Source organism: Trachurus trachurus (assembly GCF_905171665.1).
Source record: "Trachurus trachurus genome assembly, chromosome: 18".
NCBI lineage: Eukaryota > Metazoa > Chordata > Actinopteri > Carangiformes > Carangidae > Trachurus > Trachurus trachurus.
Window position 1 is genome coordinate 16,009,282 of NC_139909.1, and position 23,744 is coordinate 16,033,025.

Sequence of the window (23,744 nt, forward strand, 5' to 3'; positions counted from 1 at the left end):
CGTCTCGTCTGTTATGAGAAATTTTGATATATTCTTACGTAGTTTGTGGATAGCACATGAAAAAAGTTACAGATTTTAGAACGATTTACATAAAAAGGAGGAAAAACACAACCACACTTGTTTACTTTCTCACTTTAAATGAGTTGTTTGCTCTCTGTCTACATCTACCTGAGGAAGGTCCAAGACTGAAATGTTGTTTAATACATTTAACTGTTGTGTGCAAGTATAGACAGTGTGCAGGTGTTTTTCCTCCTTTTTTTGATGCCGTCTGCTGAGCTCCACCTACGCACCTGTTTAAGACCGTTTTGGTGTGCACAGAATGATTAACATAGAAATTAACATTTGCATTTTAAGAATTAGAGGATTATTTACTTTTAGGGAAACGTGTCACACAGAGGTCTGGCAGCGACCTCTGTGAAATCTCACATCGTAGCTATTAACAGGCACAGAAGCATAAAATAACCACCTTTATAACGTCATCTTAAAGTGACAAAAATTAAAAATGTCACACACACAAGACACACATACACACACGCTGCAGCTCCAGAAGCAGGGTGAAGCGAGGGGTGAGAGAAAGGTGAGAAAACCTCAGTGTCACCTGCCACAGATGTAGCTCTGCACTTTCACTGATCCCCCCCAGGGAACTGACTGGGGATCCAGGTGAGGGCCTGTCAACAGCCTGAGTGTGTGTAACTGCAAGCTGTGGCCTGTCAACTAAAGGTAGGTGTGTGTGTGTGTGTGGGGTTTTGTCGTGTCCCTTTACTTGATGAAGCACTTCACACCTCAGCGGGGGTCAAAGTGCACACACTGGCCTCGACCTGGAGCACCCGCTGTGACTGGACCACATGGGACTAGAGTAACATAGTGCCATTCACCCAGACAGTCTGGCGCACACACACACACACACAAACACACGACAGAGTGAAGTTCAGGGTGTGACAACGTTTAGAAAATCCATTTAACTCCAAATAAATCTTCTAAACCAGACTTGATGTGGTTTGATTTGAAATGATGAATCCGTTCCTCTAATTTCGTCTTTATTTCCTTGAACGCTAACCTTGAAAAGAAGCATTTAATCTGCAAGTTACTTCAACAAAATGTTTTATTACACAGCTGTGTGCATACCAGCCTACAATGAATCGCACTCTGTAATTGGTAGAAAGAATTTCTCTCTTTCATGGGTAAAACTTTGATCAAAACCATTTTGAGCAGCTTTTGTTTTTTTTTTCTCCCCCCCCACCCAAACACCTGTAAGATTACAAGAGTCATTCACAGGTTCGATCTTCACAAGTGTTTTCATTTGTCTTCGATGATGAAATGTACAAAAGTCAGTTTGTTACGGTGAATTCTTAAAAACGCCCCCAGGTTGCAGACCGACTGCTGCACTGGTGATGATAAACGAGTGTGTAAGATGCACAGAAACAAAACAAAAAAACAATCTCACCAAGTGCATTGTTTCTCCTGCCACATGTTGATCATCCAGAGTGGGTTTCCTGTTTTAGGTGCTTTTATTTAAACCCCTTTTCATCAATGTGATGCGACAGGGCAGAGCTTTTACATCAGGACACACCTAGTAACGTCTCCAGAGATCACAAGCTGATTTTTTATAATTTAAGACTACAGAGTAGACTGCCCCCTTCTCATTTTAAATAACTTTTATAAGAGCTCCTGCTGGTGGATTCTACGATTATTTCAAACCAAAAACAAAAACAAACCTGGATTAAGCCAGAAAGTACCTTCAAGATGTGTCTTTCATCTCCAACCCTCCTTCTTCATCGTGTTTATTCTCCTAAACTCTCTTCAGTGCTACTTTGTGTATTGACTCTGATGATGGAGTGTGAGACCTACACACACACACACACTGAAATCACAGCAGGATGTCATGTCGAGAAGGAAAAACTGATCATGATTTATCTGCCAAAGTCAAAAGTTACAGGTGTCTGGTGGCTGTTAATTTTCAAAACCCCGCACAAACATGTTTTAATACCAAAGCTTTAAAAAATGGAGGAGTCCAATGTGACAATAAGAAAGCATTGCGCTACAGAGAAGATCCCCTCGGTGAGGTCTCTAGTAGGTGTTCTTGGCAGTCAGTACAGACAGACAGACAAGACAAGACAAGACAAGACGGACAACGATGGACAAACACGGCCTGTGTAAACTCGTCAACTCGTCCAGCAGGAAGCTCGGCTCTGCTCCGCTCATTGGTCCGTCCTTCTTTGTGTGCTCTACTCCGTCCCCTTTTGGCCGCTGCTTCGTTTTAGTCCCATCCAGAAAACAAATTTCCACAGTCTTTCCTGCTTCCTCTTCATCTCCAGCACACGCACACATACACACACACACACAGACAGACACACACACACACACCCCAACTCCTGAACCTGCGCCCCGAGTCCGAGCTCCTCAGTACATTTTCTGTCGGCTGGGCAGCACTGCCTCCTTGAGGAAAGAGAAGATGAGGAGGATCCCCGACCTCTTGCCCCTCTTGCCCTTGGTGAAGTAATTGGACACCACGTCGTCTAAAAAGCAGAAAAAAGGGGCAATTGTGATTAATTACACAATCCATCAATCATCCCTACACACTTATTGTGTGCAGAACCGCAGGGGGCTGATTCGGCTGAAGCCCCTGTGAGTGGATTTTTACACTCTACCGACACCTAGAAAGTAGGAAAAGTGACAATAAATGACAAAAAAAGTTTACAAAATGACCTGAAAAGTTGTTTGTATCAATATGAAATCCATATAATTTGTTTCCTACATTCAATCAGTCAACTGCTATTAGACAGACTTTGATAAAAGTTATGCGCCCAACGTGGGGCTCGAACCCACGACCCTGAGATTAAGAGTCTCATGCTCTACCGACTGAGCTAGCCGGGCTAATGCTAACTCCAGCATAGACACAGATGTTCAGCCGACTGATAGTAGTCATGCAACACAGTTATGACAGAGACGTTATAATATGACCGGTTTTTCATTGGCATGGCAAGGCAAACAAAACAGTGTAAGCAACAGGTTGACCAATGTTTGATATACAGTGTGACAAGAAATCAGAGAGTGTGCACACTATGCGACACCACTGCAGCGTAAAACAATGGACTTAAAGGGATAGTTCAGCATTTTGGCAAATTCTCCTCTCACCATAACCCCTATAGTCATAGCAGTAGGTTCATTACCTTTAAAGCAGAAGTAAGCGATATATTTGTGTTAATATAAATCTTAAATAGTTATATCTCCCGACAGCAATCACTTACATAGAGTGTTTGGACCGAAACACGGGTCTGTCAGTCCCTCTGCTCTGCTCTGAGCCGAGGAGAAAACATTTATCGTATCCTACAGTTTTTATCCAATGAGGAGAGAGAACGGCATGCAGGGCTGTGTGTGCAGCCAAGGGACGCCGTGAATGCGGTGACGTAGGGACGAGGACTGTTATGGTGCGTTCAAGGCAACTCGTAACTCGTGTTTTTCCGACCTGTGAAGTCATACCAGTTCGATCTGGTGCGAGTTCACGGGTCGGAAGTTACGAGTGGCCGTTATAGTGACTTTCACAGGTAAAACAGGTCGGAAAAACACGAGTGGGTTGCCTGGAACGCTACAAAGTCGTAAGTTGTGACTTGAAGCTGTAATTTACGGTTTCAAAAGCCTGCCTGGAACGCAGCATTAGCCAAAACGACCGGATCGCTTACTTCTGCTTTAATCATCGGTGCATGTTGTTTAGAAATCAGCGTGAGAGAGCTGCTCAGTGAACACAATGGAGGTGAACGGTACAGGTCCCCTGTCTCTCATCAAACTCATCAAATACACAATCCAACAACTCCAAAACGCTCTGGTGGACAAGTTGTGACCTGCACATTCACCACGCTATGAAATAATCATGCAACATTACAAGACGGAGTTGTTTCAGAGGCAAATGTAGCCGGAACTACATCCCAGACACGGCTGCTGGGCAGAGTGATTTCAAAAGCGCAAGTAGTTCAGAGTATTTGCTTCATTTGTTGTAATGTTGCATAATTATACATGATTATTTCATAGCGTGGTGAATGTGCAGGTCACAACTTGTCCACGTGAGTGTTTTGGAGTTGTTGGATTGTGTATTTGATGAGGGACAGGGGACCTGTACCGTTCACCTCCATTGTGTTCACTGAGCAGCTCACGTCTCTGCCCCGCTGATCTCACAACATCATGCACCGATAATTAAAGGTAATGAACCTACTGCTATGACTATAGGGATTATGGCAATAGGAGAATTTGCCTAAATGTTGAACTATCCCTTTAACCACAGATAAATCAGAGGTTTAACTGGTGCCGGCTCTCTAATAAAAACAACTTTAAAGGTGATAACATTTCTCACCTCCTTGTTGTATAGTGGACGGCAGCACATTCTCTCCTGCTGACAGCGACACAAAGAAGGCGAAGGGGATCACCCACAGGCAGATGGTGAAGTAGGCCAGCACCTGAGGCCAACCAGGAATACATGGAAAAATATGATTATTAACATGAATGGAAACATGATAGAGCAGCATACATGCCTGTGCTTGATCGTATATATTATATAACGCTGCACATGCGTCATAAATCTGAGCCGTCACCCACTTACCTCTGAGAATGGATAATACTCTTGTGCAAAGTACTGAAAGGCCATGTAGTGGTTCACCACCACCAACACTGCAGACAAGAAAGACACAAGAAAAACACACATGTACAGTCACTGGTATACGAGACTCAACACTCTCTGTTTTTAAACTATAAGTGTAAAGCCAGTTTCTGTGGTACTGACCACAGGAGAGGATGAAGTTGGGGGAGCTGAGCAGGATGTAGGGGAAGGTCTGCAAGAGGCCGAAGTACACCAGGTTGGTGAAGAGACCGACTCCCACCATCAACATTGGGAAGCCTTCAAAGAGATAGAGACCTGCCAGCACACCTGTTGAGAACTGGACACACACACACACAGATCAGTAATAATAGTTAAACAGCAGCTTGTTATTATCCCTGAATATCTCATTTCTATAGTAAAAAAGGTAATTTACTCACCAGTATCATGTATCTTATTATTCGACTTGTGGCTACTGTGTATTCTTCTATTAGTTCTGCCAAGTAGTACAGGCCAGCAGCTGGGTGAAAGAGGAAGGGAACAGGAAAACAACACAAAAACACAGATAAGAAGAATGCTTTGTCACTGCGGTGATAAGATATAAACACAAACCACAGTTAAAACACACACACTAAGGCTGGTGAATGTATTTCCTCAAGTCACCACTTTTGTTGCAGATTAAGTGATTAAATTTGATGAATGTAATCAGAGTGTTTAAGAATAAAGATGGCATTGTTTTGTGGAGGAAACAGAAACACTACACACTAACACTTCACCAGGATCAGTCTATTTTCATAACAGTAATATAGCATTAATAAAAAATGCTTGGACTAGTTTGACAATACAATAGTTTTTTTCAGCACCACCATAGTTATACTGTGAGAAACCTCTAGTCTTACTTTAAATAATGTTTACATGGCTGTCACAAATGTCTAAATAGTGTACAAAGGTTCACAAATGTTAATTTTTTGCAAGACTTGTTCAAATGAAGGAAAGGGAGAGTCTGGCCAGACATCTGAGGCTTAATTTGACTATTTAACAGTTTTGATGCTTGAGGAATGAAAACAGGAAACTTCATCAGCTCACAATGGTAGTAAAAACTTCAGTTCAGCAGCTATACAAGTAAAAATAAATAAATAAAAAAGGCAATCCCTTCACTATATTAGAGAGATGCCACGTGTGCAGTAATATGTCAATAATAACGCAGATGCTTAGCAGCCAGTTTCCATATGTTACATCATTTGACAGCCATGGGCGAGGTCCTTAATGGAGGGAAGAAGACAATATTATCGTTCACCGGTAAATGGGGATTTCCCCTCAACCTGGCAACCCAAAACCTGTCCTCATTTGATACATAATAATAGACCGTTATAGCGTTTTACCTTATAGATTCACTTTCTGTTACACCGGTGGAGTGCAGCAGTCAGGAGCTGTCAGGTGTGGCTCACACCTGACAGCTGCAGCAGGTGCTACGTGGACAGGCTCGGCGCCAAGATTCCCTTTATGAGCTCAGTGTTAACTAAACACCTTGTGTTACCTTAATACCTCATGTCAACAGATGAAAACGTCCCCAAATTGAGGTTACTGAAACTTAAACCCTCCATGCTAACCCTCCCACTGCACACCCCGCAAAGATGTCACTTTATTTTAGTTGTTTTTTTCTCCGTCACATATTATTATGAACGATCGGTTTGATATCTACAGATTGATTAGTTTGTATAAATAAACTCTGGAGAGCCAGAAGAAAGAGAGAAATAACGGTATATTTTACAAATTACATGCAGCAAAAGTGTTTACATCGTCCCAAATGAACAATTTAAAATGGAAATGGCACAATGTAACAATAAGAAACCGATATACTGACAATAAAATAGTTTGTAGTTTGAAAATATGTAACGTTGTCATGTTTGTCCTACTGTGATGGAAAGCTAGCTATTACAGTAGTCTAAGCTAAGCAAGCAGGTGCACATACCTCCGTGAAATAACAAACACAAGTTATTTTTTGTACAACAGAGTTGTTATTTTGCATTTGCATGTTTTATTTACACATTTATCTGTGCTAAAGAGGCCGTGGCTTTGTTACAACCCGAGTCCCAGTAACGTTTCACTGGTGCAACTTTCGCCGGCTGGTTTTGGCTTCGCTAGCATTAGCACTGTTAGCATGATGCACTTACCTATCGCTAGGGTGACGAAGGATATCTGGACAACCAACGACAGCCAGCTGAGTAAATAAATAAACCACATCTCTCTGCATATGAAACAACAACACACAAAAATATGAGAACGATACAGGAAAATGAAAGAAAAGGCAGCTAGCCGACTGCTAACTAGCACTGGTCAAAGTTCCTCCCCCTGTGTTTTCAGTGCAGGGCGGAGAAGAAGGTGTCAGCGCCGGGGAGGAGGAGCGGTGCAGCGCCGCCGGCGGCCGGAGGGGGAACTGCAGCAGCCTGACTATTAATGCCTAGAGATACACGAAGACAACATAATCAAATGGTTTATGGGTATGGGGATCAGAAATGTAATGAAATACTTTTTTTTTTTAAGTATTGCCCTTCAGGCCGCAGACTTAAAGGGATAGTTCAACATTTTGGTAAATTCACCTATTGCCACAATCCCTATAGTCATAGCAGTAGGTTCATTACTTTTAATTATCAGTGCATGTTGCTTTGAGATCCGTGGGGCAGAGACGCGAGCTGAATGGTAGGGGTCCCCTGTCCCTCATCAAACTCATCAAATACACAATCAAACAACGCCAAAACGTTCTCGTGAAGAAGCTGTGACCTGCACATTCACCACACGATGAAATAATCATGTATATTTATTTAACATTACGACACATGAAGTAAATATTCAGAACTTTTTTCTGTGTTCACTGAGCAGCTTGCTTCTCTGCCCTGTGGATCTCAAAACAACATGCACCAATAATTAAAGGTAACGAACCTACTGCTATGACTATAGGGATTATGGCAATAGGCGAATTGCCAAAATGTTGAACTATCCCTTTAAGGCCCCAATGGCCCAAAAAAAAAAAAAAACAGCTATAAGAAGTCCTTAATTCAATCAGCAGTGATTTTTCTCAATAAGGGGCTGCCCAAATAGGTCCTGCAAGATCTACCACCCAGCACACACAGAGACACATTTTTTTTATTATGTCCATAACATGATGCACTGATTTTCTTCACGTATTGTAATGTGTTTGTGTGCTGTATGAATGTTTTGTAACCCATGCCAGTGACAAATATAATTTTCCATTTTATTTAAGTTTAATGGACAATAAAGTAGTCTGAGTCTGAGAAAGAAAATATATGAAAAATGTGTAGTGCCACCGAGACGATCTGGGACATCGGGTCGGAGGTGCTGATCTTGCAAAGTTGGTTTTTCGGCCAAGAGTCGCTAGGTGGAAGACCTCCATTCTCTCCATAACAAGTAATTTAAACATCACAATTACTCCAAAGCTGCTTAATAAATTAATAATTTAAACTTAATAAAGGTTTAAAAAAAAATCTTGCATAGATCCTCTTTAATATACTGGCATTCGCTTATGTTGTGCCTTTGTTAACATGCAACTCTGTGACACTGCTACTTCATATTTTCCAGGCAGATGCTTACAATTTTGATGGAAGCAAACATCTATTTTATTTTTGCATCACCTTGCACTGCATACAGACCTTTGAATTGTAATTATACGTCCAGTGGAAACAACACGAAGGGCAAAGTGGGTTAGCCTACTTGTGTCTTCTTCTAAACATAGAAAGGTCCTCATCTCTTTCTTCATTTACAAACATATCTGCTGCCTCTGGGCCTTTGACTCGGTTACATTTGTTTCAGGAATTGAACCTTTAGTAAACCATGGGTGGATACGGGTGGTTAGGGTGGATTCCCGACAGAAAGAAATTACACAGATGTGAGCTATCTAGCAGGTAACAGCTCTGATTAGAGGTGGTTGAATTTTCTGGGGAAACTCACTCATCTGTGAAACATAAGACCTGATTTTCTACAAGGAAAGATGATACCACTTTCTGCTTCTGCTTTACTCCAGCAGTTAAAAAAAAAAAAAAAAGTTTAACATTTGGTGCTTTTGGTGCTTTGATGTCGTTGACTCAGACCTTAAATTATATTTGCACTGATTTCTCTCAGATCTACAGAGGTCAAGTTAAGAAAAGATGTTAATTTAACATCATTTGTATGCAGTCCTTGCAGTGTGAGTCATAAACACTTCTCTATTATCATAATAAATAAATACATCCAAGCAGAATTTCCTCCTCTTTGTCTCTCTGTCTTTATTTCTTTCTCTCTCTCTCACACGCACACACATACTTGCTTTAATGTGTCTGAATTCAATAACATAGAGAGGGCAGCCTACATAAGCAAAAGCCAACACCTCTGAGACTGAAAGAGATTAAAAATGTATGCATGAGAGTGAAAAGGCAGACCTTCTAGTAAGAAGAGCTAAATAAAGTAAATATATAATGTGAAACAGTGTGAAGACACTAAAATGGTGTCGGAGTCAAAGGTGAGGGTAATTTCATCCCCTTTTCAAATGCTTTTAACAAAGGCAGATAGGCACATAGATAGGTAGCATGGTGTGAGGGTGTGTGTATTCATTCATGCATGCGTGCACATATACAGTATCTCTGCCGAGGTGAGAAAACAAAAGGCAACCTGCTGCATTTTGAGATACTTTCATGGGGGGAGCACGCAGATCACCTGAGGCTCTTATCTCAGCGACACCTCTGGGCTCCGGGTGTGAGAGCTTTAATGCGCCTGCAATCTCCATCCATCCGCTGGATCGAGCTTTAAGAGACCGACACCTCAGGAGAGAAGAAAGGTATTCATATTCAAGGGTGTTGTTTTTAATGGCTCAGGCTATTTTTCATTTATATTCCGTAGCATAAAAAAAACCTGCGACGATTCAATTCCTGCACTTAGATCAGCTCAAACCCAACAACCCAAAAAGAATAATACTGGACGGCGTTAAACACGGCTGAGGGGAGCTCCATTTCCTCTGGCACGCAACAAGTCCCGGCCCCTTTTGGAGCAGACTAAGGTTAAAATGGCATTTGAAAAATGCTTTTCTTTGTTTTTGTTTGGCCATGAATGTGAGATTTGATGTTTGTCTGCAATAAAACCCCTCCCGTCTGGCTCTCCCAGGAGGTTAAAATAAACATTAAAAGCTGTTTTCTGGCAGTATTTGATACAGAGGCGATTACAAGCTCAAATCTTTAGTTAACCTTCTCAACAGAAATCCACACCGACTATTTGGTTGCCCATTGCTTTATTGTAAGGGAACACAGAGGCAGCGCTTTCATGGAGCAACTCAGTGCATAGATATGATGGGTTGCTTTTAGGTCCAAATCAAAAACATCCTCGCAGGGCAACAAACACTTCTGCAGGTCATCATTGATTAAAACAGCAATGACAAATGCAGCAGTGTTCAAAAGTGAAAAGAGATGTACTTCCTCCTCTCGCTGCTCTCAGTTCTCTTGGTCCACGATCAGAGCTGACGCCCGGATGCGAGAGTCTCTCTTCTCCCTGTTCTGTTTCAGTCTCCGGAGCACCGGGGCAGTGCCGCTCTCGCCGGCCCAGGGAGCAGCTCCTGCAGCTGAGGTGCACTGTGCTGCGCCGGGCTGGGAGTCTGACCAACCAAGAGATCAACACATCTCAGGCACAAATCCACTGAAATGACGACTTAATGGGGAGCAATAACAGCTGGCTGATCACAGTGATATTATAAAGTGTTGATCATAAATATTGCAGCTAATGCACGCAGCTGTTTTAGGCCCACAGTCCCTAAATTACAGCTATTTGTGAGGTAGATTTACACATAATCATACATTTTAATAAGCCTAATCTAGGTTTGAAAAAGTCTGCAGCATCATGATGAACACAGACGAGTGACAGGACAGGTCTACCTTGTGTTTGCGGTGAGGAGTGCAGGTCCTGGTTCTCCCCCATCGCCCTCCTCCTCCTCTGCAGCACCTGCAGCAGCTCCGCCTCCCCGACGTTCCGGCCGAGCCCCCTCCTGGACGGCACTCTGCGGTGGTGCTGACGTTTAATGTTGTCCTGGTTAAAGATATTTAAAAATGCATTTGTGTGAACCGTCAGTGTCAGTTCACTGTTTCATAGAAGTTTGGCCTTTGTTGCTGATTAAAAACATAGAGAGATTTAGTTTTTTAAATGATTACCAGCATCCCTTTCAACTCCAGCACAGCTGACTTCCTGTTTTCACTCCTTTGGTCCTACAAGAAGATTTGCAACATACAGAAAAACAATCATTGGACCAGTTTCTCAGCTTTTTTTTTTTGTAAATTAAAAAGAACAAATGTGACTGACCTTCCATGAGCTGTCATCCTCCTGTGATCAGAGAAAGACAAAAGCATTTATTAATAACTGTTTTGTTTTTCCTATATGTACGGCAAGCCCTTCAGGACAAGAATCAACATCTGACCAATGACACTAACAGTAAATACAGTTTTTCTACCTGTACTCTCTTGATGGGCCTCAGGATGATGCCTTGCTTTATTCTGTTCATCATTTCATCCACTGCTTTCGCCTTCACATCCAACGGGGCTACTGGTTCTTAAAGATTAAAAAAAAAAAAAAAAAGAGATGTGAAAAGATATTTCTCATAAGTGTTGTTTTTACGTTATATTCCTTAAAGACTCTCTGTTTTCAAGACTCACTGTCTGGGTCACTTTTACTGGCTCCATCTTTCCTCCTGCTCCTCAGGAAATCTTGAAAACTAGACGCAAAGAGAAGTTATCGAAAATGATGCATCAAGTCAAGTCAAGTCATTTCCAGTACTGGTTAAATGATGGAGGAAGCTCTTATCTGAACATACTTGGTGTCGGCAGAGGTAGAGGGAGGAGGAGGAGGAGGAGGAGGAGGAGGAGGTGGAGGTGGAGCAGGAGTGGATTCCTTCACTGGTTCATCAGTCGCATCCTCCTTGTTCAGTGTTTCTTGTAGCTGTTTCACTACACAGGAAGATAAGACAAACTGTGAGAAACTATGAGGAAACTCAACCCGGAAGAGAAGCACCGAATCAAAATATGTCAGATGTGAAAGAGGAAGAGTTGGAAACATCTGGATAACTTAGACAGTTTTTAGTTGCAGTAGCAGTAAAAGTATTTCACAGACAAACACCTCATTTGGAAGAAGCTTTTAGTTTTTCTGCAGCATCCACCTGGAATCATTTACAACTTAAAACTACAGACACCTGTGTCAGTTTAAAACTATGACAACAAACTCCTCTGTCTATGAATGTAACTGTTTTTAATGGATGTAACTGTCTTCTGTGTTCTTTCTTTAAAGGGATACTTCACCCAAAATCAATAATTCACCAATTTACTACTCATCGTCATGCCAAGGAAGGGTTTAGAGAACTTTCAGAGTCATCAAAACACTTTTGGAGTTCCAGGTCCGGTTGGCAACGGATTTTCATATAATGGCGGCGGATAGAGCTCAGTTTTGAATTGTCCAAAACACACACTATGAAACATCCAGATACCTCCATACTGCTCGTCACTACTGACCCAAGTGTCCTGAAGCCGCCACATGAAAAAGTTGTTTGGAAAAATTTTATGTGATCTCTGTTTTTATCCTTGTTGTAGTAGTAGCTCCCAGTGGCAAGATGTTCTTTTGTGTTTACATCATACATCCAATGGTTTACAACGATGAATGAACATCTCGCAGCAAATCTGCGCACAAATGCACAATTGCGCATGTTTGTGCATGTGCACAAACATCAACAGAGCCACTGGGAGCTACTGCTACATCAAGGCTAAAAACAGAGATCAAATACATTTTTTCCAAACAACTTTTTCATGTGGCGGCTTCAGGACACTTGGGTCAGTACGGACGAGCAGTATGGAGGTATTTGGATGTTTCATAGTGTGTGTTTTGGATGATTCAAAACTGCGCTCCATCCGCCGCCATTATATGAAAATCTGTTGCCAGCCGGACCCCCCCTGGAGCTCCAAAAGCGTTTTGATGACTCTGAAAGTTCTCCAAACCCTTTCTTGGCATGATGACGGTGAGTAGACGATTGGTGAATTATAGATTTTGGGTGAAGTATCCCTTTAACTTGTGCTGTGTTGTTACTATCTATATATCTGTCTTGCTCTCTCAACATCATCAAAGGCTTGCTCTCAAGATTAAATAAAGGCTGAAAAAAAAAGGTTGAATAAATTTCAAGTCAGTAAATCAATCAATCACTGATCAGTCAGATGAAACCAAATCAAACGTTGGCCTCAGTGTTTGACCTCTGTGCAGCTACCTTCCTCCTGCAGCTGTGTGACGGTGCTGTTCGCCTCAGACAGCCGAGTTTCCAAGTTCTTCCTCTCCTCCTCGCTCCTCTCCAGCTGCTCTCTCAGGCTCTGCAGCTCAGACAGGACGCCGCTCTCCTCCTCCTCCTCCTCTTTAACGCCCCGGCTCTGCTTCACCTGAGACAAACACAGGTCACTATGGAGAGAATCAATCTTTTCTCTCTCTCTCTGACATTTACAACCCTCTCTCCTTCATCACATGCACACACACACACACCTGGTCCTGGTAGTACTGCTGGATGTCAGTCAGGGCTGTGCCGATGTCGCCTATCTGTCGGAGCGCCTGCTGCAGCTGCAGGACGGTCTCTGAGCCGCGGGCCGCCGCCGCCTGCTGCGCCAACATCTGATGACGACGAGACAAAAAAAAACAATTCCAGCTTCACCTTTTGACATCTTCTTGAACACATCTTCACGATCATCCGCTCTCGACTGAAATGGGCCGAGAAATACATCAGTGACAGTGAACTACAATTAGAGGGGGAAATAAAGAGAGATCTGAATGACTCGTTGTTCATTTCCTCCCCCCAGGAGGTTGTCACCAAGCAGGGGAGATGTTTTCAAACTGTTGGACTGAACAATGCCTTGGAAGCCTTGTTACAATTACTCATCTGCTTCATTGAAAGGTACTAACAATGCAAACAGGACGATTTAGCTGCGAGACAAAGCCTCATCTCTCCTACATTATGATAAGTGGCTCGTAAAGGAAAAAGTAAAAAAAAAAATGTCAGACTTTGCCTTGATGCACTGGAGGAAATGAGATTCTTTCTTCTGTGTTGTGTCAAATGTCGGCACCAGTCGTCGTTAATTACTGTGGTTTGGGGCTGATAAATGATCAGAGCACTATAAACAAACTTTTTATATTGTATGTTGTTGAAATGTGGGTATTGACCAGTTGATAACTTAATTAATCCATTAACAAGAGGGAGAACTAGTTTGCCTGCTCATGCACTGTGGCAAATAACAAAGCAGACTAAAGTAAGACAAGGAGGAGACAACAATAACAAAGACACTCTGAAGCTGCAAGATGATGAAATGCAAATATAAAGATTAATCTAAGGGGTCAAATAGAAAAATGTAAAGACAAAGGTGTTAAATGCAGCCAGAAATAAAATGCTGGCTATTTGCACTTTAAAGTGTGACCAATAAAACAAGGAATTAATATGAAACACCTTAAGAAAGTCAAGTATATGGTTTACCTACTTCCCGTAGTTATTATAAGAGATAAAAGTAGCTAAATAGTCCAAACCCAAAAGTAAAGCTAATGTGAGATTTTTGTGTTGTCTATATTATAATGTGTAATTTGTACAGTTATTGAACTGTTTTTGGACTCTGGATGGAAATTAGCATCTTGCTATAATCAGGCACATTTACATGTTATGTCCATTAATGTGCACTGTCTCATTCAAATAAACAAAAGTAAAGTAAAGTAAAGATTAAAGTGTTTTTTTATTTTCATTATTTGCTCCTCAAAAAGTTGATGCACATTTGAGATGCACATTTAATTATCCATATAACCACTCACCTGTGTGTCCTGTGAATTGTATCTTATCACTTGAAGGTTGTTTAATGTTCCCAATATTATAATTATTTATAATATATTTTTATGTTTTTTCTAACTTCATGTAACATTTTAAAATGTACAGTAATGTTAAACTAAAGTAAGTTGACTCATGGGAACACTGACTCATCTTTAAAATACTCTAACTCCCAGAAAGGATATGACCTCTGTGCACTCTGGCCGTGTGTGGCTCATTAACCGTCTCCAACAGGTTGTAGCCTATAAAGGTTTTTTTTTCTCTTTCTTTCTGGGGAACAGGTTCATCATCAGAGAACAGGAAGTGTGAAACAAATGGTTTTCATTTCTGTGTTTTCTGAAGCAGCGGGTTTTTGCTGAGCTCTCTATCAGAGCGATGCAGCACGAGGCTCCACGCTGCAAATTACACCGGCCGCTCTAATCTATCTCTGGTGTCCCTTCAGCAGACACCAATTTTCACACAGCAATTAGCACAATTATTTCATACATACAAACACACGGGCCCATCCACACACACACACACACACACACAAACAGCAACACAAAGAGACAAAGATACACACACACACACGCACACACAAAAGTCCAAATTGTTTCCTGTTTGAGGCCCTGCATCATTATACCACCATGCATCACAGAGGAGAGGTGTGAATGGTTGGTGTTTTCAAAACACATGAAAACAGACAAATAGTAGTGCATACAAGAGGCATTCAGCCTGGGGAGGGGGGGTCTTTTACCATGAATTGAGAGTAAAGGGGCTGAATTGTGTGAACAGTTGGGGGTCCTTTTCACAGGTAAGGACCCCTGCGAGGCAGCCCCATTGTGCGCCTGTCCGGTAAATGGAGGACACTGCGCACAAAGGCGACAATTGCTATATGCTCGGGGAAAAAAAAAAAAAAAACATAAAGGTGTCAGGCAAAGACAGGTTGTGCTTAAAGACCACTATTCTCCTTCAGCGGCAGTGATGACCACTAATTACGGGGAAGGGGAGGGGCTAAATGGGAAGGGACGGGAACAGAGAGACGGTTTTTGAAAGAAAAGGGGGCTTCATTATAGGAGCAGGTGGGGCAGCCAAAAACTGAGCTGTGTGTGTGTGTGTGTGTTTGTGTGTGTGTTTGGGTATGTGGATGTTAAGCGAATTGGTGTTTTTTTTTCCTGCATGTGTACGAGTGTGTTTCTTCTTTTGTCCCGTGTGTGTGAATACTTCGCTACACACACACAAACACACACACAGAGAGCCCAGATTTGACCAGAGTGTCATCGGTGTGAAAACAAAGAATGGAGACCCCTTCTCCTGTCCCGCCACATCAGCTGCTCTCTGACAGAGGAAGTGTGCCCCCCTCCCCCCACCCGCCACCATCACCACCGTCTCCACCCACTCGCTGCCAAGTGTCCGTCCGTCCGCCGTAGCCGCCCGAAGGTCAGCGCCGGCTAACACTCCTGCTCCACCTCCTGTGGCACGACCTGTCACCTTCAGTATCGATAGGTGTGAATGTATGACAAAATGTTTCGTGCCATGCTGAAAATACACACACACACACACACACATGCACATGCCAAGAGCTCAGACCTGGTGGGCAAAGACTTCAGCGTGCTGACGGAGACCCTCCTCCAACTCCAGTCTCTGAGACATCTCGCTGAACTCCTCGGTGACAAGCTGGGAGACTGTGCAGACACACACACACACGGACACACACAGACAAATAAAAACACACAAAGTTTTAAATTTTTAACGTTATTTGCAGCATTCAAGAAGTTTTTAGGACTGAAATGATCAATTGCTGAACAGATTTGAAAACTAATGAATCATGTTCTGTCATTTATGGAATAAAAATTAGATTTATTTGCTTTATATTATGAGAATTTGTCCTTTTTCTCTGTTCTCACCCAAATTACACCAGCAATTACAACAATTACCCTCCACTGTATTGGGGTGGCGGCAGAAATCTTTATGACAGACATGATGAAACCTTAGAAAATAAAACTTAATATTTTTTTGTATGAATAGATATCCATAAATGTTGATTTTTTTTTGTAATTTGGTTGAACTGAGCCTTTAAATAGATTTCAGCATTTGAATGATTGGGTAAAATAATAAGAAAAGATGCCACCTTGAGTTAGGGAACTGGTGAAGGCCGATTAAATAATCAATTATGAGTGGAAAATGACTGATACATTCATCATTAAGAACGTGAACTTTGTTTCAGCAGCAGCTTGATGAGGACTCACCTCGTTTGAGTTTATTCATGGTCTTGTTCTGTTTGTTCATTTTCTTCAGTATGGCCTCTTTCTCCTCAACCTCCAGAGCGAGCTGCGATAAAAGATCTATGATGAGTCTAAACACAAACACACACACACACACACACACACATAGAGAGGGATGTACCTACCTGCTCTCTCAGTTGGTCCAGCTGTTTGGTCAGATCCTCCACCTCCTGCTCCAGCTGCAGCTTCTCAGCCAACAGACCGTCCACAGACACCTGCAGCTCTGACACACACACACACACACACACACACAGAGGACAAACGTCTAAATCTGAGTTTACCAGATCCTTTATTAGTTAATTTATTATTTCATTTGGTCAATTAAAAAAAAGAAGAGACTGACAAAATGCATAGATTGGTCAGTAATACATACAACCAAAAGGTGTAGGCTGAAGCAACAGCTTATTGTGCCTACTGCCTACCCTTTGTACGTAAGATTTCTATTTCCATAGTGAAAATAAAGATCCTGACCAGTCAAAACTGAAGTGACCCTTGTTCCAGGTTCCCTGATGATCTGATAACTGCTGTTTCGCATCATGTTAACACGGACTAAGGTGCATCTCAGGTGCTGAGTGACATTTTACCCAGAATTCTCTTCACTGGCCTTGAGTATTAAAAAAGGGCTTAAATAACCCACTTCAATGTGACACTTACAAATTATATATATACAAAATAGTAAAACACTGCAACTGAATTATATAATGAACCCATTCAAGTAATATTAATTAGCAACATAATAAACTAAGATTTTTAATTAACCCTAAGGTCTGCTTAGAAAACACAGTGATGAGATCCTCGAGTACAGGTAGAGCTCAGAGTAACACTTCAGTGTGGCAGCCTGATTATAAATACATGAATGTAATTCTTGAGCTAATTGGCAGAACTGGTAACGTTTAATATATTATGATGGTTATTATGGGAACACCAGCTACAGTGACTCTGTAGTCATTTATTCATTTCTTTTTAGTTTGGTTCACCAGGAAGATTAAAAAAAAATATATAGTTTCTACGGTTCAGATTGTGCCTTTTCTTTTCAATTAGGTGAATTCCGACCTGCGATCTTGGCCTGGTTCTCCAGCAGCAGCAGCGTCTCCTCCCCGCCACCGCCACCGCCACCATCACCTCTGTCCTCACCCAGATCGACCTCATCACCGTTAACCGCGGCGCAAACCTCTGGTTCAAAGGTCACAGCAGCCAGGTTCTCCGGCAGCTCGGGGATGAGCGGCATCATCAGCATCTGACTCCTCCTCTTCAGCACTTTGTTCTCCTTGGTCACCTAGGCAACAGAAGAGGCGGCGGTGAGCGTGGAGGAGGTGGATGCTCCCGGTGATGTGTTATCTAATTCATATTTTTAAAAATGATGAAGATGACTCCAGGGGACGATACAGGGAAGAGGAAAGTCCAGCTTTTACAGATTCTCCTACTGGTGGTGAGGACAATGATAATGGCGAAAGAGATTAAAGAAAGTTTGTTCAATGGAAAAGAAAACTGCAAAACTTCATGTAAAAATAGACTTGTTTTTGGTTTTGTGGGCCCCTGTCATCCCCCATTTTGGCTGGCCAGACTGATGAATTTGTGACAGCTTGTCGTGAGAAGTTGTGTCTGTTTTTGTTGTTGTTGTGTGGAGGTCGCCTGTCGTATGGTGTTTTTTCTCTGCCCTATTTGGGTCTTTGTTTAGTGGGATGTCCATACAGTATGTGAAGTAGATCTTACAGTAAAGGTCCAGTGTGTAAAATGAGGGGAAAACAGTGACATATAGCATTTAGACTCTATTATTTATCTATTAAATAATTCTATTGTTTATTTTATGAACGTGAAACTCTTGAAACGTGCTCTCTGGTTGGCTGGATTTTCCATTCTGTACAAACATGGCGGCGCAAGATGACGACAATCTCTAAGCAACACCCTCGCTATATGTACTGTATATATAAAAGAAGAATTATAAGGCTATGAAAACCGAACAGATTTTATTTTATAGCAGTTATACACTTATACAAATATATTCATTGGTAGTATATTCAGATTTTGCCAATAAACCTTGACAAATATTACACACTGGACCTGTAAATTGGGTTTGTATGTTTGCATAGAGACTAACCGTTCCTTGGTTGTTGTGTTTTGTCTTTAGTGTATTGTTTTTTTTTCATATGCACAACTTTAAATAATGAATGTTCAAAAAAAAAAAGATAAGGAAAGGGTGAGGTAAAGTTACCGTGACAGCCAAGGCCTCGGCGCTCTCCCTACAAGATCTTTCAATCTGGAACTGCATCTCCAACACACTGATCTCCTTGAGGAGCTGACTGGAGACTGGAGGAGAAAGGTTGTTAGTCACGTTGGCTTTGAAGCTTCTATATAGGTGTGAAAATGTATCTGATAGGTGGTCCGGCTAAATAAAGTGAAGATCTGATCTGATTGCTCACCTTCCTCCAGCTCAGACAGTCTCTGATTGGCTTCGTCCCTCTGCCTCTCCAGGAACTCATACTGACATTCAACCATTAGAAGATGGAAGAACAAGAAGACCAATCAAAGCCAACAAACCAATATGTTTTCACAGCTAAAGTAGCAAAACATAACTTTGTGCACATCTTTTCTTTCTTTTAAAATCTTAACATCACTGTTTTTACGTTAAATTGTGACCTGAGGGAAGTGATACTACAGTTTCCTGTCCTGAAGTTGCTCTGTAATTAAGAAGTAATTCGCTGCTTCACTACCTGAATGTCCCCCTCATCTTCAGAGGACAGACCGCTCTCTCCATCGGACTCTGTGGGAAACAGAAAATCATTTTATACACACAAAACAAACAAACAGAACCATGGCGACACAAAACAGAGAACAATCTCAGTGGGAGGCGAGATAAACAAGGATCCTCACATCGTGACTGCAAGAGGAACTTCGAGGCCGTCTGAAGGAGGTCAGCCAGAGACATACAGGAAGTGAAATCACAAATGAACCTATTTCACTTTCAGCAGTTGCGCTCATAATAGTTTCCAGAGTGCACTTCCCTTTGTGTGCAACAAACCGAGAGCTTCGCAGTTTTTAAAGCGACTGGTTCGCATTTTTGGAAAATACACAAAATTGCTTTCTCTGAAAAAAGTTAGAGATTGAAAGTTGGGATTTTTGTTTGGATGACCAGAACAAACCAGATGTAACACAACTTACTAATGACCTTCAGCGCTCAACTATAACTGGTTATCCCTGTGTATAGGTTCGATTATTCTTGCTGCACTTCAAACAACTTTGTCCAACTCTCACTGAACAAAAAGATCAAAACAAAACCAGACTAGAGATATCTGTTAGGGAGGAATTTGTGGTGATGCCGATGAAGAAGAAGAAGTACCAGAGTCCTGTATGTCTTATGCTGTAGGAGTTTATTTAGGCTCGGCCGAGGAGAACAGAAGATTCGTCATCACAACATAAGTGCACGAGTCCACCTCAATTCTAAGGGTCAAACAGTAAAGCTCAGATTCTTATACTAGAAACGGAACGAGATGGCAAAGGGGAGATGTGTCAACATCCAATTGGCTAGAGTGCATAAACATAAAGATAAGGATTCACACCAGCTAGGAAATACAAAGTGTCATCCAGTGACGGAGGGCGTTATCCTCTAACTCTACAGCTGTGTCTGTGAGTGAGATTGAGGACGCCAAAGAGGGACCATGGCCTTGGCATGTTCCTCAGAGAGAAAATAGGGCAGATAACTGACCCCAACAGTAATCTAACAGAAAGTCATTATGACACAGAGGGATTGACTATTACCTACACAAACTATCTATAGGGAAGTGAAATTATTCTCTACCAATATCCATATCTATACTACCCACAATGCAACTCAAGCACAGCCAGTTTGGTTTAAGATTCAGCCTATAGTAAATATACAATATAACCTCTAGTCTCAAGCCTCAACCTGGAACGAAGAGTAAGCTGTCAACATCTCTTTCTTTTTCTCTTCTTTTTTTTTTTTTTCTTCCATATTTCAGTTTATAGACTAGAGCTGACTCAAGTGACGTCATCTGACGACGTTAATCAGACTTTGCAGCTCCCGCCACACCTACAAAGTCTTTTGCATATTTAGTACAACTCTCCAAAGACTTAAGCGTATATATCCACTATAATGCATGGATTTCCCCTTTAAACAGACTGAAACAGACATCATATAGGCTATAAATTTGTAAATCTGCATTTGAAAATGACAAACTAGACAAAACAGGTCCTCTTGCAGTGTTGCTCCAGCCATGATAAGTATCACAACTTATTTAGACACTGAGACGCCTTTTTGAAACTGCATTAGTCATCCTGTGACTAAAACAAGAATCTCAGCAGCAGTTTATATCCACACCACAACATTATCATATCTTACCTGCCGCTGCACTGTCGTCGTCTTGGGCCCACATCCTGTCGTCTGCTTGCTTAAGAAGTTTTTAGCTCTTTGGTAAATAAACTAAATTAAGCTGCACATTCCAGCACAAACAAAAAAAAACCTGCTTTCTCCTTGAGCAGCACTCGCCCTTATTATGAAGAAGCGAGAGAGAATTTCTGCTCGATCCCTCCCCCGCTGCCAGGATTACGAAAAAAGGAACTTTAGTTCCACAAAGGAGCGTCTTATTCATCAAAATAAATCCAACAGGAGGATTTATAGCTACACCACAGTCAGTTTCAGTGTATTTTTGCGGCCTAAAGACATATTATCCCTATGCAAGCACTATTCAAATGTGTCAGTTTGCTCTCAGTTTTACAAGTATATTAAATAAGGATGTGTGTGAACTTCCTTTCGCTCCTTTGCATATACAGTGAAAGAGGAGGAAATGTAGCCTCTGTCCATTCATGTGGTCTCTGAGGGACGACACTGTCTTCCTGCCGCAAGATCAGTGTCACTCAAGCAGCCAGGGCCCCGGCAAAGCTGGGTTTTACTCCTCCATTAGCATGTGTGCTCGGAGTTCACGACCTCTGAAACATCACACACCTGCCATGGGAACCACATCCAGGGTGATTTCTAGGAGCAGAGCGAAGCCCGAGGGTTAAGTGCATCTTCCATTAAACTGTGAGCGTTTCATGTAGCCTGGTAGAAGCTCCGGACCTGAGGGATTTTGGCCTGTCATGGTAACAAAATGAGATAAGAAGGGATTACATTGGTATTAAATAATATTTTTCTGACAGTCCCATTGAGAAACCAAAACTAACAATGCATCACTCCTTTTGCTAAAACAGCTGGACACTGAATTTTCTATCAAACATTATACAACAGGAACAAATAGCGCATTTACTGGGGGAAAGCTTTCCACTGTAGATTAACATGCACTTGTGCCCTGTAAGTATTTACATTAGAAAGCTATCAACCAGCCAATATGTACTATCAGAACCAAATAAACAGTGTCTATATTAGTTACCATCAGTTTATACAGTTTCAGTTATATTGAGGTAGGCCTTTCCCCAACTCAACAATAAAACAGCTGGATTCACCACAAGTGCCTGTTGAACTGAGTGGATATTTTTTGGCAGAAAACAAACATCTTTTTGAACATGCAGTGTTTAATTTATGCACAAATGCATAAATTAACAAATTACCCTCATTAGTAAAGCTTTGGCTATTACTTGTGGGACCAATACAGTATTTTGGGGGGAGTTTTTATGAGATCTATATTGAATATTGCCAGACTCAATCTGCAACCAGAGATAGTTTATTGTATTCGACCACAGTCTGTTTTAAGCAGAGTCTTTCAGTATTAAACACAGCAAATACAGGCGAAAATAAAGAGTGCTACAGCGATCACTGTAATTTCACACATTCATGAGTTACTTTCATGCCCACAGACATCACAGAAACAACAACTGGTTATCTATAAAGCTCACAAATGATTTTTTTTTAACATCAATGCCTTGTGCTGAAGCACGCCAGTCTTTAATGGCGGCCTTGAACAGGTACATTTTAAATTCCAAAACAAATTGGCTGCACGATTTCTTTACTTGTAAAACGACGTGGAACAATAAACATGTCTAATGATTCCTGAAGGAATAATCAAAAGGCCTCATAGAAATGTTTTTATTCTGTTAATTCACCAACTGACGCACAAAGTGGATGGCCCGTGTAGCTGAACGATAAAGAAGCTGCTGTGAGTCTTGGCGGTGACGTCCTTGTGATTTAATGAGTCTTTTCTCTCTCAGTGTGTTGCTCTCTTTACAGGCACCACCTGAGCACCAAAGCCTCCTCCAGCCTGTCACCCTGACCTTTACTAATGATTCTTCACCATGTTAATAAAGGTGAAATTGTCACTTAACATTAGCCGTTGTCTGGTGTTTCTTGCAGCGGGCGACATTGTCAGAAAACTCGCTCCTCATTAAAACTGTGTCTTTAAATTCTGGCTAAATGGAGACAGATTAGAAAGGCAGCAGTACTTTTAATTTTTTTTGAAAATCACAAACATGGCTGGCCTTTGGTCTCAGTGAGCTTGTATTTTGACACCTCTTTTGTCAAAATCAAACACCCACCCACAGGTTTCTACATCAATGTCACCACAACATTTTCTTTAATAGAGCCATAGATTGTCCTATTTAGCATTTATCAACAATACATACTAGGTTTTTTTTTATTATAATTTTTTATGTATTAACAGCTTTAACTGTTCCTCAGATCCTCCATCATTGGAGGCTGATGCATGGGCAGATGATGCTGACACAGTAAAATACAGCTGTAGTAATTAGTAATAAAGATGTTTTACCTGTTTATGACATGAATATTATAATGCATTATAAAACATTATAAATGATCAAATAAAGTAATCTGGTTGGTGGAGATAATGCATGAAAATTAAACTATTTTTGTAGCCTCATTATTGAATTTAAACAGTAACTTTTATGCCACAATAAATAAATAAATAAATAACAGACTGAGCCTGAAATATAAATATCTAAATGTCTGGTAGTATAGCCATAAATATTGTGTTAATTACAAACTTCGATAATTTATTTATGTAGGCTACGGTATTTTACTTTGAGGATAGCCTACTTCTGCGTCACTGTATTATTAACCTTTAAATATATC

The 23,744-nt window shown here is 41.4% G+C and overlaps 2 protein-coding genes across 2 annotated transcripts; both read right to left on the minus strand.

The window, feature by feature from the left end:
- Positions 1-1,041: 1,041 nt before the first annotated feature.
- tex261 (testis expressed 261) lies at positions 1,042-6,949 on the minus strand. Its single transcript, XM_083993462.1, has 6 exons — positions 6,760-6,949; positions 5,026-5,105; positions 4,772-4,925; positions 4,592-4,659; positions 4,346-4,448; positions 1,042-2,516 (listed from the first exon to the last, which is right to left on the minus strand). The coding sequence occupies exons 1-6, from the start codon at positions 6,827-6,829 to the stop codon at positions 2,401-2,403; spliced, it is 591 nt and encodes a 196-aa protein (XP_083849588.1). The 5' UTR covers positions 6,830-6,949; the 3' UTR covers positions 1,042-2,400.
- Positions 6,950-9,856: 2,907 nt separating this feature from the next.
- On the minus strand, positions 9,857-21,208 carry shtn2 (shootin 2). Its single transcript, XM_083992506.1, has 17 exons — positions 21,066-21,208; positions 19,420-19,469; positions 19,129-19,189; positions 18,921-19,015; positions 17,762-17,984; positions 16,834-16,931; positions 16,673-16,754; positions 16,014-16,108; positions 13,127-13,252; positions 12,861-13,026; positions 11,427-11,559; positions 11,269-11,327; positions 11,067-11,158; positions 10,919-10,939; positions 10,771-10,824; positions 10,498-10,648; positions 9,857-10,220 (listed from the first exon to the last, which is right to left on the minus strand). The coding sequence occupies exons 1-17, from the start codon at positions 21,097-21,099 to the stop codon at positions 10,060-10,062; spliced, it is 1,701 nt and encodes a 566-aa protein (XP_083848632.1). The 5' UTR covers positions 21,100-21,208; the 3' UTR covers positions 9,857-10,059.
- Between the last annotated feature and the right edge of the window lie 2,536 nt (positions 21,209-23,744).

What these genes read in the sequence shown, in the direction of transcription:
- shtn2 (XM_083992506.1), bottom strand. Translation starts at nt 21,099, where the DNA reads ATGTGGGCCCAAGACGACGACAGTGCAGCGGCAG. An exon ending in AGGATGACAGCTCATGGAAG is followed by an intron (nt 10,825 to 10,918) that starts GTCAGTCACATT and finishes ATCTTCTTGTAG; the next exon opens with GACCAAAGGAGTGAAAACAG. An exon ending in CTCCTCACCGCAAACACAAG is followed by an intron (nt 10,221 to 10,497) that starts GTAGACCTGTCC and finishes TTGGTTGGTCAG; the next exon opens with ACTCCCAGCCCGGCGCAGCA.
- tex261 (XM_083993462.1), bottom strand. Translation starts at nt 6,829, where the DNA reads ATGTGGTTTATTTATTTACTCAGCTGGCTGTCGTTGGTTGTCCAGATA. An exon ending in CTTCGTCACCCTAGCGATAG is followed by an intron (nt 5,106 to 6,759) that starts GTAAGTGCATCA and finishes TCTTTCACCCAG; the next exon opens with CTGCTGGCCTGTACTACTTG. An exon ending in GTCCACTATACAACAAGGAG is followed by an intron (nt 2,517 to 4,345) that starts GTGAGAAATGTT and finishes TCTGCTTTTTAG; the next exon opens with ACGACGTGGTGTCCAATTAC.